The sequence below is a fragment of the Malania oleifera genome, chromosome 1 (genome assembly GCF_029873635.1).
Source record: "Malania oleifera isolate guangnan ecotype guangnan chromosome 1, ASM2987363v1, whole genome shotgun sequence".
Classification (NCBI taxonomy): domain Eukaryota; kingdom Viridiplantae; phylum Streptophyta; class Magnoliopsida; order Santalales; family Ximeniaceae; genus Malania; species Malania oleifera.
Window position 1 is genome coordinate 155788134 of NC_080417.1, and position 14102 is coordinate 155802235.

Genomic DNA, 14102 nt, shown 5'->3' on the forward strand with positions numbered 1-14102 from the left:
TTAAAAACAAAAAAAGAGAATAACAACAAAAAATTTTAATTGGAAAATCAAGCAAAACTTAAGATGCATGCTTACTTGGGCAGATGAATGTTTCATATTAACCAGCAACTCCTCCAGAAGTTTTTTATGGAGCTGTATTTCAGAGTCTGGCATCCTTGGTGGGGATACCTCTATAAGTACAGCTGAAAGAAAAGCGTAGCGCTTGGCAACTACAGTGGTAGCAGCCATTTGAGGTAAAGGTGTTATCAGACACTCCATGATTCTTTGCCTCAAAAGAGTAACTTTTGTTCCACATTTTCCCTTTCCCGTAACTGCATAACGTAGACAAGCTGCCCACTCAGGTATTGATTCCACAGATGGGGCTAAAATTATACCCTGCAACTGAACCATCACCCAGCCGTCCCATGCCCCTAAAAGCCCATTCACATCAGAATGCAAAATTCCAGCCAAAGCCTCAGCAGCAACACACTGTTTAGACCTCTCTTTAGCATTTACAAATTCCTCCAAGGTACTCTTAAGCCCAAGTAAAACAGGCATACCACATTCTTGAGTTAACCGCTTAAAAATTCGTGCAAAGCTGGAGTAAAATGTATCACTTCCAAATAAAGATATCCAACTAGGAGTACGTGGCCATGAAGCTGAAAAGTCAAAATAGAAGCGGGTGATCGATTTGTCTGCTACACTTTGAAAAGAAGAATTTCCTTGATTTCCTCTGGAAGAACTGCTTTCATTATCAGAAATGATATGTATATGTGAAAGACTGTTCAAAGTCTCGTTAAAGAAACCTTCTTCTTGAAATATCTCGCTTAGAGCTCCTTCAAGGGAAGATTTGGTGCTTCTTTGTGATTCCCTAGAGAACTCATGCCGCTCTTCATTTGGTACTTTATATGGTGATTCTTTCAACAGTATATTAAGAGCTGAGATTGCAAGTATTCTAGTCTGAGGAAGTTGACTTTTTAAATTCTTTAAGAAATGCCCTGAAAACAAATGAATCTTGACATCAGAAAATGAAAAAAGGTTGACCTGAAAACAGTGACAAAAATTAATTGCAAAATTGCTATTGCAAAGAGTCTGTCAATGAGTTTGCTCAACGATTTACGTTTTCATTTAAATTCAATGTTATGCACTAACCAGCAGTTTCACTTAAAATTTTTGATGATATACTCGATTCATTCCTAGCAGCCATAGCCAGCAACAGCAAAACTCTATTTGCCATCAGATTGTACCTGGCGATGAAAATGGAAAATTAAACTCATCCTTAGATCATGTCCGAATAGGATAAATTTAGCATCTATGAGAAGGTCTGCACTCAAAACATGATTATGCATGCATCAAATAAGCTTCTCAGTTATTATTTCTACACCAATCAATGGATGGATCACAACCTAAAAGAAAAAACTTTCACAACATTGATTAAATAAAATCAAATAATTAGTTGTGCGTAAAAGCTATCAAAGATTCAAAACAATAGAAGATTTACCGCCAGTGAAGTCCAGTAGAATCAAAGCCCATTGAACCAATCTGAGAAATTAAAGCTGAAAATTTTGGCTCATCTGAATGACTATCTGACATTTTGAAAATGCTTCTAGAAACTCCAGCGAAGTGGATGTTGTATTTGACAAAAAGCTGTTGGCATGTAGAAAATTACACAACAAGAAATCCATAAACATAACCACCAAATAATCTCAAATTTACCTCGTTGATTGCTTTCTGAGCTTTCAGTGATTCATGATGAGAGCTTCAAGTATTTAAAAGGATATACAAAAAAAAAGAGGGAAAAAAAAAAGTAAGATCAACAATCTGTATGAAGCATCCTCAAAATCAATACAGACATTTCAAACAAATGAAAATAGGGTCACCTTGCAAGAATTCCAACGAGAAATGACGAAAATGCCTTTGGATCCTGGATTGAGAGATAACAGAAAATACATCAGAAAGACTAAAATTTCAAGACCTGTTTCAAGACTTCATCCTGAATCCTACCATTGTCAAATGCTTAAGGACTGTCTGTGAGGCAAGGACTGCACAAGAACCAAGGACCACATATTCTGGTGATTTGGGATTCCGTAAATTCTCTGTAAATGTGACCACACATTTTGAAATCATTGACGGCCATCGTTTGAACATCTTCAAGAGATATTTTCCAGCAAGTCTGCACACAAAGTCAAATAAACAGTCAGTTGTGAGAAAACACTAACTTCAAACAAACAAACAAATAAATAAATAGTACAGGAAAAACTGGGGGAAACCCATCAAGGAAAAATGAATTAAATGATCTAGAATTCAAGTTAAAATAACACATTTGATGAGTTGTCAGAGGAAACTAAAAGGTAAGCAATGAGCACTGGTTTTCATAGAATTCCTCACCAAAAATTTGATTTTTGGTAAGGCTTCCCAACTTTCCCTATTCTTTGATAAATTGTTTGCCGCCAAACAATTAAAGAGATCCTAAATTTATGTTGCATGTAGTCATGGACACCATGAGGCATGAAGTTGATGTGTTACGGGCATGCCACCATGTAAATTATTACTAAATAGGAGAAAGACAGAGTAATAGGAAAAAATGACAGTATATATGTGTAAAAATTATGACTCCTCAAATTCAGTCATTACAAACTTCATCAGCTACGCCTTTGGTTTCCTCGTTTGATGATCATATTTCCCACTAGGTTGATCCTACCATTGCAGTCTGAAAAGGTAAAAGTACATGTACACAGCATCTCATCTTCGACTTTGTTTGCTATGACTTCTTGTCGCCCTCCTATTATTGTTTTGTTACTACTCTATCCTCTGTTTCCCTTCCTACATCTATTTCTCAAGCCTTAGCCCACTCTAGGCGGAGAAATGCAATTGTTGAAGAAATTAGAGCATTATAGGGCAATGATACTTGGGAATGGCATCTCTTCCTTTTAACAAATCTGTGGTTAAATGTCTTGGGTATATACTGTTAAAGTCAATCCGGATGGTTCTGTGGTTGGTCTAGAGGCACATCTTGTTTCTAAGGGATATACTCAGGTGTATGGATTGGATTACTCATACACTTTTTCCATGGTTGCCAAACTTACCTCATTAGGTTCCACTACTTGTCACTCGCCTCTACATCAGCTAGATGTGAAGACTGTCTTCTTGCATGGTGATCCTAAAGAGGAGGTATATATGGAGCAACCACTTGGATTTGTTGTTCAGGGGGAGTCAGGCTTAGTGTATCAGCTTAAGAAGGCATTATATGGTTTAAAACAGTCTCCTAAAGCACAGTTTGGTCAATTTAATGTTGCAGTACTTGAGTTTGGCCTTCAATAATGTCCAATGGATCACTCTATGTTTTATCATCATACTTCATCAAGTAGGATTCTTCTTATTGTGTATGCGGGTGATATCGTAATTCAGGCAACGATGATCAAAGTATTCAGGGCCCAAAACATTTTCTACATATTAAGTTTCAAACCAAATATTTGGGACCATTGAAACACTTCTTAGGTATAGAAGTATCCAAATCCTGTATGGGAACTGTTTTGTCACAGAGGAAGTATGCTCTTGATCTTTTGGATGAGATTGGATTGTTTGGATATTGGGATCAAACATGTTGATTCAACCATAGATCCCAACAAGAAGTTAGCGTCGGATATGAGTGATTTGTTGTTTGACCCAGGAAAATACTGGAGACTTCTTGGAAAGTTAAATTATCTCATAGTCACTCAATCGATTATGTCTTTCTCGACAAGTGTTTTGAGTCAATTTCTGGATTCTTCAAGGACAAGTCATTGGGATGCAGTAATTCGCACTTTAAGATATCATAAAGGTGCATTTGGGAGCGGTCTCTTATATCAAGATCAGTGTCACATTTATGTTTAGGGATATACTAACACAAATAGGGCCGGATCACCTTCAAACAAAAGAACTACAACTGGGTATTGTATCTTTGCCACTGGTAATTGGTTTCCTAGAGTAAGAAACAAACTATAGCGGCCAAGTCAAGTGCTGACTCAAAGTATAGGACCATGGGTCACAGTACATGTAAGCTTGTGAACTTGAAGAACATATTGGAAAAACTAGGTTTTCCACATTCTTGGTATATGGAGTTGATGTGTGATAATCAAGCTAATCTTCAAATTGCTCCAACCCAGTCTTCCATAAGCAAACAAAACACATTCAAGTTGATTGTCACTTTGTTTAGGAAAAACTTGTGCAGAAGCTCATTACAACCACTTATGTGAAGTCCGATATGCAGCTTACTGATTTGTTTACCAAAGCTTTGGGGGTGCGCATGTCAAATTCATTTGTAACAAGCTAGGAGCATATGATATCTATACTCCAGCTTGAGGGGGAGTGTTAATGGTTATTTTAGTCTTTTAGCATTATTAGTGTGTTACTGTTATGTCAATAAGTGAGAGTTAATAAGGTTATTATGGTCATTCAAATGTACTTGATATATATTATAAATATAAGAAGAGACCTATCGTTGTGTTAGGTCTTCCATTTTACCCCAAATTTCAACAGTAAAGTTCTTTAAAATTGGCAAATCGTGTTCACCATTTAGTAGTAGCAATAAATAATTCTTCTACTTACACACGAACAGTTTCATAGTTATGCATAGAGAGACTTAAAAGATCATCCATCAGAAGAAGCAGATGGTCTGATGGACTGATATTCCCACTCGTACGAAATAGATGATATGACGATTGTGACGATCTCCACGTACTATGCATGTAAGCCTTGTCAATAAGAGCCCATCTAGGTCTGAAATTTACCCAAGAGGAAACAGAAAAAAAAAAAAAAAAGATTCAAAACCAAGTGCCATTCTTCAATTGAAGATAACAAGACATCTCAGATTGGACCTTTCACCTTCTCTTCCCTTTAGAATGAGAAGATACAATAAAATTTACAGGTGGTTCTATTATGGCAGCAGATTCCGATTTCCAAGCCTGCCTGTGATTTGACCACTCCTCATATTCCAAACTTCCTGAATCATAGATTAGCAAAGAAATGATGTCAGACAAGAAAAACCAATAAAGGACACAAATGGCATGCAAGGGAGACCAAAAAATTATGGGATTTACTTCATCTAGACCTAGAAGCAACATTCATTACCATGGTTTCCTAAAGCATCCATTATTCGAACAAGGAGTATCAATAAGATGCTGTCATCTGATTTTTCCTCTAGTAAGTATCTGCCCAACAAGAAAAATATTGATGATGTTCAAAAAATCACACTTGTCATGATCGATTAAAAATATTTAGAAAAAAGGATGGAGACTAAACATTACTTGCAGGCCATATGTATGACCTCAGCAGCTTTCTCCCGCAGTTCAATGCTCCCAACAGTTGCACCTGTTGCTCCAGCTATTAGGAAAGAACCATAACCTGAAGCTTCAGCCCTCCCACTCTTTGAGAATGGACGGAAATCGGGCAAGCATGACAAAACACCTTGCAGTGAAGAATCCACACGCAAAAGAGTCACTTTCAAGTGCTCCTTCTCATTTCCTGGATGACAATTACACATGATTGTAAGAATCAGCAATATTACATGAAAAATAGGGCATCCTTTATGGCATATAAATTGGTTTAAGTGAGCAAATACATATTAACTACAAAATTCAAAAGTATTTTCAATCTTCAGATTAAGAAACACCTTAATTTCTTGAAATAGAATATTCATCAAATAGTGAATAAAGTTACTGCATCTGCCGAAAAATGTTTAAAAAAGGGGGCAAAAGACATTGATCTCTCCTGAGGTTTGGCAAAAGGATAGAGACCTCCCCTGAGGTTTCAAAAATTTTAGGGACCTCCTGTAAGGTTTCAAAAATGTCACAAACCTCACCTGACTTTTGATTTTTGAGACAGTTACACCCCTCAAAAGGCTTGTCTTCTGCAAAATACAAGGGGAGGTTCGTGTTCTTTTGGCAAACCTCAAGGGATGTCCCTAAAATTTTCAAAACCTTAGAAGAGGTTGGTGTCATTTTGCCAAACCTGAGGGGAGGTCAATGTCTTTTGTCCTAAAAATATTGCACACTCTGCACTTTAGGGAAGCTACCTGACAGGAAACAAATATGCACATTACCTGGATCTGAATGGATTTTAGTTTGGCATATTCTCAGAAGATCATCTAAAGCTGACTCAAGATGCAACTTTACGAGTTCATTTGCAAACTGAACTTCTTCATTGCTCGGAACATGCCACCTGGGGCCCAGTGAGGGCTCATCACTTGAATAATCTTTCGTGCTAATCCATTCCTCTAAGGCAGTAGCATCAGGATGACGTGAAATGCACCTAGGAAGCAAGATTTAAAAGAATTCATACCGAAATGAAAAAATAAATAAATATATATATATTAAAGAATGTAAATAACATGTATTATAATATATATAAGTCAAATAGGGTGTACTTGTAATGATCAATAGGATAATAAAGGATCAAGCTTCCAAGAAGGGATCGAAGAACATGATCACCAGCACCATTAACCTGTCGATTTAAAACAAATATTCAACAAATAAGAAGATAATACCCAAAGAGCTCAGACTGAGTGTAATAATTTCAGTAAGCACACCCCTCACACATAGTTGTAGTTTACTAGTTTACCACAACAACAATTTAGAATTATTGGAACTAAAAACAGACAATGACCTTCCAAGATGGAGATTCAAAGGCAGAAACAATAGCTTCTTTGAATTGGTCCTTGTAACGAAGAAGTGCTGGACCTCCATAATTGATGGCAACTGATAATATTTTCAATTGATACTCAATTGCTGTTTCAAGAGCAGGAGAAAGCGTGGGTTTTGCCTGTAAAAGAGAAGCAATTAAATGTCACCAAGAGGGACCAGTAAAAACACAGGTGAATGACAAGAATCACACACAAAATAAAAACCTTGGTTGAAACGGAGGCATCAGGAATTCCTCTTCCTCCAAAACCTGTAACAGGTGTTCCTTTTAAAGAAGAGATAACAGACGACAAGACCGGCTCAATAAGGTGAATAACTGCTTCATCTTGGTTTGCATGGACACATGCACAGCTAAGGAGCCCAACCTCCGCAATTGCCCCTGGTAGAATGTTTGTCCTGACAAACTTGGAAATTTTCTTCAAAGCCTGTGAATTATATGGGAAAAGTTCACACGTTACCATTTCCAGAAATATCAGAACATGTAGCCAGCTTGCAATAAAGAATCAAAACCTGATTATACAATGATTTCGAAAGCTTCCCGAGCAAAATTTGCAGCATGCAGAAGTAATAAGGACCATCTTCAACCAGGAATGTTCCAGATGTTGCTGATGAGTGCAGGCCTTCACTTCTGCAGCACCATAAACTGCTTAGTCTTAATATTTTAAAATAGGAAATTAATGAAAAAGAAATTAATATATAATAAGAATGTGACTATTAAATGTGTGTGTACTGTGTGCATGCATGCATGATAAGGAAAGAATTGATGTCTGAATGCCATTGCTTACAGAACACTAGTAGGCTCCAAGTGGACCAGTAAAGAAAACAGACGACACAAGAACTCATCAAGCCATTCTGAAAAGCGGATCATTGGCATGAATGACAATCCATCACCATCATCTTCAAGTGTTGCCATCTGCAATAATGATCGAATGAGAAGATCCCTTCTTTACAGGTTATGAGCATGTCAGACACATTTGTCATGAATTTTAGTGCTTACATTGGAAAATATGGAACCAATCAGTTGCATGGTTGCCAAAGTCTTAGGAGGATCATTGGCATCCATACCAAGTAATGCATTTGATAATGAAATCGTCAGAAGATCAATGAATGCATCAGCAGTGCTAAAATCATCTGATTTGGCCAATGAAGTTGAGAAGGATGTGAGAAACAGTGACCGCCCAGCAAATGCAACCGATGTTACAGCAATTTTCAACTGGTGGGTGGCTGTCATCTGAAGAGACAAATTATAAGAAGTTAAAGTTCATGGAGTGACCGGTAAAATCTCCAAAGAAAGAACATTCTAATTGCATTTGCTCCGATCCATTAGCCATGATTTTCAAGATGAATGGCTGACATTTTGTGTGGAAAAACCTCATAAATCAGTATTTCATCAATCCTAGCATGCAGAGGGATACATAAAATATTACTCACCGTCTCCAAGGCCATGTGAAATCGAGATGCTAAAAATGGAAGAACCAAAGAGGGCTCCACATACGACAAAACAGAGGTGGCTGCAGCAACTGTCTCAGAAAGATGTTCATTTTTGCTGTATTGACCACGATCAATCAACTTCAACACCACATTGACAAAAGAAGTTCTTTCTGCTTTTCCCAGATACAGTTCCTCCTGTCTGGTGTCATCTACGTTCCTGTATCAATAGTATTTCAGTATAAAAGCATAATGTACCTAAGCACATATAGAATACATTTCATAGTAGCACACATAGAAACTCTTACTGTTGCTCATGATGTAGGCGTTTTTCAAATGTAAGTACCAAATATAGCAAAAAACGCTCCAATGAATAAGTCCAGCGACCACCATTAGACGGGTGATAATATCTATTAAAAAAAAACATATAGGTAGCCAAAGAGAGCATTAGAACAGCTCAAAAGGCATTAAAAGCAGAAGATACAACTGTAAAATGTCAGAAAACAAACTGTTCTAAGAGGTTGACCAATTTCTCAAAGTGCTGGAGTGCTGAACCACCAGGTTTTAATAGATACACCTGCATAAGTAATTAAATATACTATTATAAGTTTATCTTGGAAAAAAATCAGCTACAGCATGGACCAATGGATGCATCCAGTAACAGCATCAGTAGTCTTACAATTGATTTTGCAATAGACTTTGCTGGAGTGACTGTTTTATTGGAAAACAAGAACCTCGTATTTCTTGGAACATCCACGGAGAAAGGGTATGCTCCACTTCCATTTGCCACAGGAACCTATTATTGCCAGATAAGAGTACCACACTTTATTAGGGAAAATAATATGATTGGCATTGCAAGAACCATCTAAAACGTATGCCCAGACTGTCCAAAAGGCTTAGTGTTGTACCTCTTTCCAGCCCCAAATAAAAATAAATAAATAAATAAATAAAAGCCATGTATTGAAAACACCAAGCTCAGGGTGAAGCCATATAACTAAAATGTGATACAGTGGCTGAAGGCTCAAATTTTCAACAATCTACAATGTCCAAGATGAGTAATAGAACATTTTCATTTTCTGCAAACATCTCAAGCCAGCTTCAGAAAAATGGACATAACTTACTCTACAAAACTATAAATCATGCACCATTTGATGGGTCCGAAAGTAGACTCGAAACTTTCGAAGGGAACCTAATTTCCGTAGAGAAAGTCCCTGAGTATCATTTTTTTCCTGCAAAGTTTCCAAATCAGCTCTCTGCACAGCAGTTGTTCATTCCAGAATCTAGTAAGCCGTATTTGGCAGAAGCATCTTTGGTCACAATCTTCTCTTTTATGAATGAATAAGTGAGCAAAGCTCCTGTAGAGGGAAGTAGTTGGTTTTATTGTATTTCTATATTTTTGCCTATTTCCACCCACATCATAATGTGCCATGATCTCCAATTCATCAATTTGATCATCTTGACTATTTCAAGAAACCAACGAAAGCTGACATGCATAATTCCACCAAAATGACAGGTAAACTCTAACTGTGACATTCTTCTATTCCAATTTATCATCTCAGTCATCTTACTCAAAAGATAAGAGAACAAATTAATGCCATGAAGTTATCATTGCTGATCTAAGATTCTCATGATATTTAAGTTTTAAAACAAGCAAAAGGCTATCCAGTAACCACAAGAGTATCTTAATCAAACAAATCTGTGTAACTCAAATCCAGGTAACCTTGTCATAAGAAAATTCTTTACATTGAAAATCGCAATCCAGTTCACTAGAATAACCACTTGCAGACTTTTTTTATGAACCACCAGGACAATTGTTAAAAAATTATTATGAATTTTTTTATCTCAGCCTACGAGCACTTTATTCTATGTAGAGCTTCAAGTAGAAGATTAGACCAAACCAACCAAAGTAAAAAAAATAGAGAAACAAAGAGAAAATTATTTTCAACTTCACAACTTGGAAAAGGTCAGCAGCATGTCTAGATCTTTTCAATACAATATAGACCACAACAGTACAAATTCAAGATTACATGAATTCATATGCTTACCTCAAACATGTTTAAGTATCTAGTGAAAAGCACAGGTAAGAAACACTCCCAGTTGATGAAGGTGTAGTTCTTTATAACACGAGCTGTAACAGCTGCCCATTGACTGTTCCAAAAAGGACTGTTTGGTATGGAGTCCCACTGCTCTATACATTTTTTAACCCAGTCACTGCCATGCCAACAGTAGTAAACCAATTTGCTCCAGTTAGTGCTCCAATAAATAATGCCAAAACCAATAAGAATAAGAGTTCAGATGACTTTTTTTTTCTTGTGATCAACCAACAGGAGTCTATCAATATTGAAAGAGTGTGGAGAATTCAGAAAAAAGTATGCCCCTTACTGTACAAAAAAGTCTCGATTGTCCAAGTTTGTTGGCAGAAACAGCCTCAAAAACCCAGAACCTTCAAAGCTTGAATTATGCCATGGATTTTCCAGTAGAGATCTGCAAATTCATTTTCATTCAACAGAATGCAACAACACGAAACGAATAGAGCAACAGCCACAGCCAGTAATTAGAAAGTTACTCAAGAACAGAGTCACACATTCACTTGGGGAGCAGCAATTGTGAAAATTAGTATTTATTCTTTGAAAATAACAATACCCCCCCCCCCCCCGGCGGGGGGTTTCAGAAATGAGAAAATATTAAAGTTTCAATTACTAGCAATATATGTTCATACTTGGAAAGGTGACTGAACAGAGTTGAAGCTGAAGTTGCGCAAGACAAGTGTTGGTTTTTCTCTATTGAACAATTAGAAAAGCAATGAATTTATTTATTTTTATCCTGTTTACTTTGAAGTTCCAAACATAAAATCTGAATGGAACAAAAAATATTTTCAAAATTAACACTTATTCCAAACAGTCCCCAGGGAAAAATTCCCAGCCCCATCTTCCATCCCTACTGCTACTACTACCCAAACGACTGATCAACCATCAACACTGCTATGACACACTCAAAGCAAATAAACATGACACACTTCCCTCTGACATAATTTGTCATAATTATAAGACCAAATAGACCCCATTTATTGAAGGAAACAAAATTCAGAATTATCATTATGTTTATCAGACTGGCTGGAACAACTGATGTTAGACTTGGATACTTACCTGAACTCGGACCATATCTCCAAGGCAGAACCTGGAGGGAAGAACCTTCGGCAGGATCGAACAAGAGAAGTAACAGTTTCAAAATGCCTTTGTCTCAATCTCCAGCCTTCTGGTCCAGTACTCCTGTAACAGATCAAGTTTCAACAGCAGCATATATGGCTTTAAAAACTAGAAATTGAAGACAGAAGACATCACTTTAGTCCAGCTTTAGTCCTTTACCTCAGGTCCTCAAAGATGCATCTTTACCATAGAGGAGCCAATCAAAGCTCCCCATGGATCACTCATGGCTGCACCGATTCACAGAGTGCTTGCGAGTGTAATGTAATAGGCAACCCAAATGGAAAAGGTTGCATCTTGAAGCAAAATATATGATTTTACAATTTACAGTACAATATAATGTCATGATTATGCAATTAATTAATTCAGATATTTCCAATAGGCCTGAGAAAGGTAAGGTGTGAAGCCAATTTTTTCTTGAGAGAAAAACATTAAGGACGCATAAGAGCAAGAAATGAGACAAAGGATTAAGTAAAACTCCGCGCATCACAGAAAGTACAAATTGTAACATGGGCATAGATTTACTAAAAATGATTTTGTAATCAACTACACTGGCAATGCAATAATTCATGATGGGATATAAGCATGGTTTTCAAGAGCACATTTCGAAGAATGGATAATGAATAGTGTACATAATGGTATATCTAATCCATGTATGCAGCAGCAATGCATTAGAGAGACAAAATTTAAGCTCACCTAGTAAAGTGTGTATGGGTCAAAGTATCATAGAAAGGCCGCCAATGAACCTTCAAAGACAACTTCTTCCTGTACTTATTAAGTATTCTAACTAATGTATTTCCCCATCTAACCTAAACAATAAAGATAGCATCACGATTAACAAAAGGGGAAGGGAAAAAATTCACATTCATGATAAGAGAAATGATTTCTAAAATACTATGTATTACCTGAGCATAAAGTTTGTCGCATGACTGGATAAACACTTCTAATCCAATTTCAACAATTGCACCAACATCTTCCAAAGATATTTCACTTTTTGCCTTTATGAAACTGCATGATAAAAGACTTGTGATGTAAAATTCATTCACGTTGTCAAAACCCAGGAGATGGGCATGAATGATTAATCCACTTCCTTGATGAAATCTAAGCTGGTCACAGCAAGTGTTCTAAGGTGCAATAGAAAATAAGAAACAACGCTGCATCTCTGTGAGTGAGATGAGAGCAAGAGATTAAGAAGGACATTAATAAACAGACAACTCCTAGCACAAAATATGCACAACAGTACTGCTTTCAGTTTATCAAAGTTCTACAGCATAACAAGGCATGTCTCAGAAGTTGGTATTTTTTTTATTTTTTATTTTTTATTTTTTTGACATTTGATTAGAAGACCATTGGGCATTTTTCTATTTTTCTTTTTTTGACAATATTGATTAGAAGATCACATCAAGCTCGATCTATTTAAAGTTACTAATATTATCACTCGATTTTGTGGTTTTTTCCCTGAAGGAACTCCAAAAAATAAATAAACAACTGGGGAGTCTAATTATTTTGCGATGTAATAATGAATTGGCACATTTTTTCAGATTGCCCACAAGGGAAATGTATGAAATATAAAGCAGACCAAACTCATTCGCAATGCTTCCAGCATTTGTTTTTGTTTCTTTTAATTTACTAAGCATGTGTTTGGCAGCATCATGGTTATCAAAATCCCAATCTGCATCATATGATCCTACGATCTTACAGTCCAAACTTGCCTAATCGATCAGATCACATGCAGAATCAGAATCAAGTAGGATAACAGTAGGATCTTAGGATCCAAATAGGATCGTAGGATCGTGATCCTATTTTGGACCGTATGGATTTTCTTTCTGTTTAGGCTTTTAAAGAAAAAGGCCTGTGTCTTTTTACCGACCCCAACACATCGCTTTTAACAGACACAAAATTTGGTTCAGCTGACCCTAATGCATAAAAATTAAGGCAAAATAACGAGCACGTTCTGTGATCTGTTTGTCCCAAGTCAAGAGGGCAGTTGAGCATCTCCTAAAAGCTCACTTCCTTCGAAACTGAAAGCTCTCTAAGAACTTAGGGTTCTTCATAGGCAGACCCCAAGTTATTCATCAGCAGGATGGGGCTGTTCCCTCTTCCAGCAGCAGCAAGACCAGCTGAGAGATTTGAGATCAGCAGAGAGCTTCAACAACCAGGGAGTTGTACATTCAGGCTGAGAGTTTGAAGTTGCAGGCTTGTAGCAGTTATGCATTATCTTTGTGGTTTTTCACTTTCTTCCTCTTCTTTTCTCTTATCATCAACAAACCATAGACCTATTTTTTCCCCCAAAGCAGACAGAGCAGACAGATCTGTTTCTCTTCTTCTTTTCATTTCTACCAACAAGAAGTTCTTATTCCTTCAACAAAAAACTTTTCTTTTTCTTCTTTTCTTCCTCATCCTCCTCACTTTCCTCCTCCTTTTTCTTCTCATGGTTTGATGACAAAGCCACAGAAACTGAGAAGTTTACAGCAGTTTGAATTTAGATTAACAATTGCTTCTTCTGCTTTTCTTCATTCTTTTTGCTTTTATTCTAATTACAATTATTGAATAAACAAGCTAGCAACAGTCTGCTCTTTGCAGAGCACTTAGCAATTCCAGCCATTCAGATTTTTTTAGGGTCAAAAACTGTTGAACAAAGCACCTGCTAGGTGCTAGCTAGCAAGCAGCTACATTCCTGAAATTTGTTTTAATTTCTTAAACTTACTACCAAGTTTTTAAGCTTATTTTATTGACAGTTGTCATAAAATGGAAAATACATAAATTTTAAATTTATTTTGCATTGCAAGTAGAATCGTACAATCCATCATCCAAT

The 14102-nt window shown here is 36.7% G+C and overlaps 1 protein-coding gene across 1 annotated transcript in view; it reads right to left on the reverse strand.

The window, feature by feature from the left end:
- LOC131168283 (proteasome activator subunit 4) overlaps positions 1 to 14102 on the reverse strand; it is a 32756-nt gene that overhangs the window by 17123 nt on the left and 1531 nt on the right. The window contains exons 2-27 of the mRNA XM_058127607.1: positions 12193 to 12295; positions 11984 to 12096; positions 11231 to 11353; positions 10467 to 10568; positions 10130 to 10295; positions 8764 to 8880; positions 8594 to 8661; positions 8393 to 8494; positions 8088 to 8304; positions 7654 to 7887; positions 7442 to 7569; positions 7167 to 7284; positions 6863 to 7081; positions 6622 to 6777; positions 6383 to 6459; positions 6059 to 6267; positions 5265 to 5481; positions 5089 to 5168; positions 4843 to 4960; positions 4567 to 4737; positions 1984 to 2152; positions 1860 to 1903; positions 1696 to 1738; positions 1481 to 1626; positions 1132 to 1226; positions 76 to 977 (exon numbers count right to left, since the gene is read on the reverse strand). Of these exons, the coding sequence (XP_057983590.1) occupies positions 76 to 977; positions 1132 to 1226; positions 1481 to 1626; positions 1696 to 1738; positions 1860 to 1903; positions 1984 to 2152; positions 4567 to 4737; positions 4843 to 4960; positions 5089 to 5168; positions 5265 to 5481; positions 6059 to 6267; positions 6383 to 6459; positions 6622 to 6777; positions 6863 to 7081; positions 7167 to 7284; positions 7442 to 7569; positions 7654 to 7887; positions 8088 to 8304; positions 8393 to 8494; positions 8594 to 8661; positions 8764 to 8880; positions 10130 to 10295; positions 10467 to 10568; positions 11231 to 11353; positions 11984 to 12096; positions 12193 to 12295 (4237 nt within the window). The remainder of the gene's footprint in view (positions 1 to 75; positions 978 to 1131; positions 1227 to 1480; positions 1627 to 1695; positions 1739 to 1859; positions 1904 to 1983; positions 2153 to 4566; positions 4738 to 4842; positions 4961 to 5088; positions 5169 to 5264; positions 5482 to 6058; positions 6268 to 6382; positions 6460 to 6621; positions 6778 to 6862; positions 7082 to 7166; positions 7285 to 7441; positions 7570 to 7653; positions 7888 to 8087; positions 8305 to 8392; positions 8495 to 8593; positions 8662 to 8763; positions 8881 to 10129; positions 10296 to 10466; positions 10569 to 11230; positions 11354 to 11983; positions 12097 to 12192; positions 12296 to 14102) is intronic.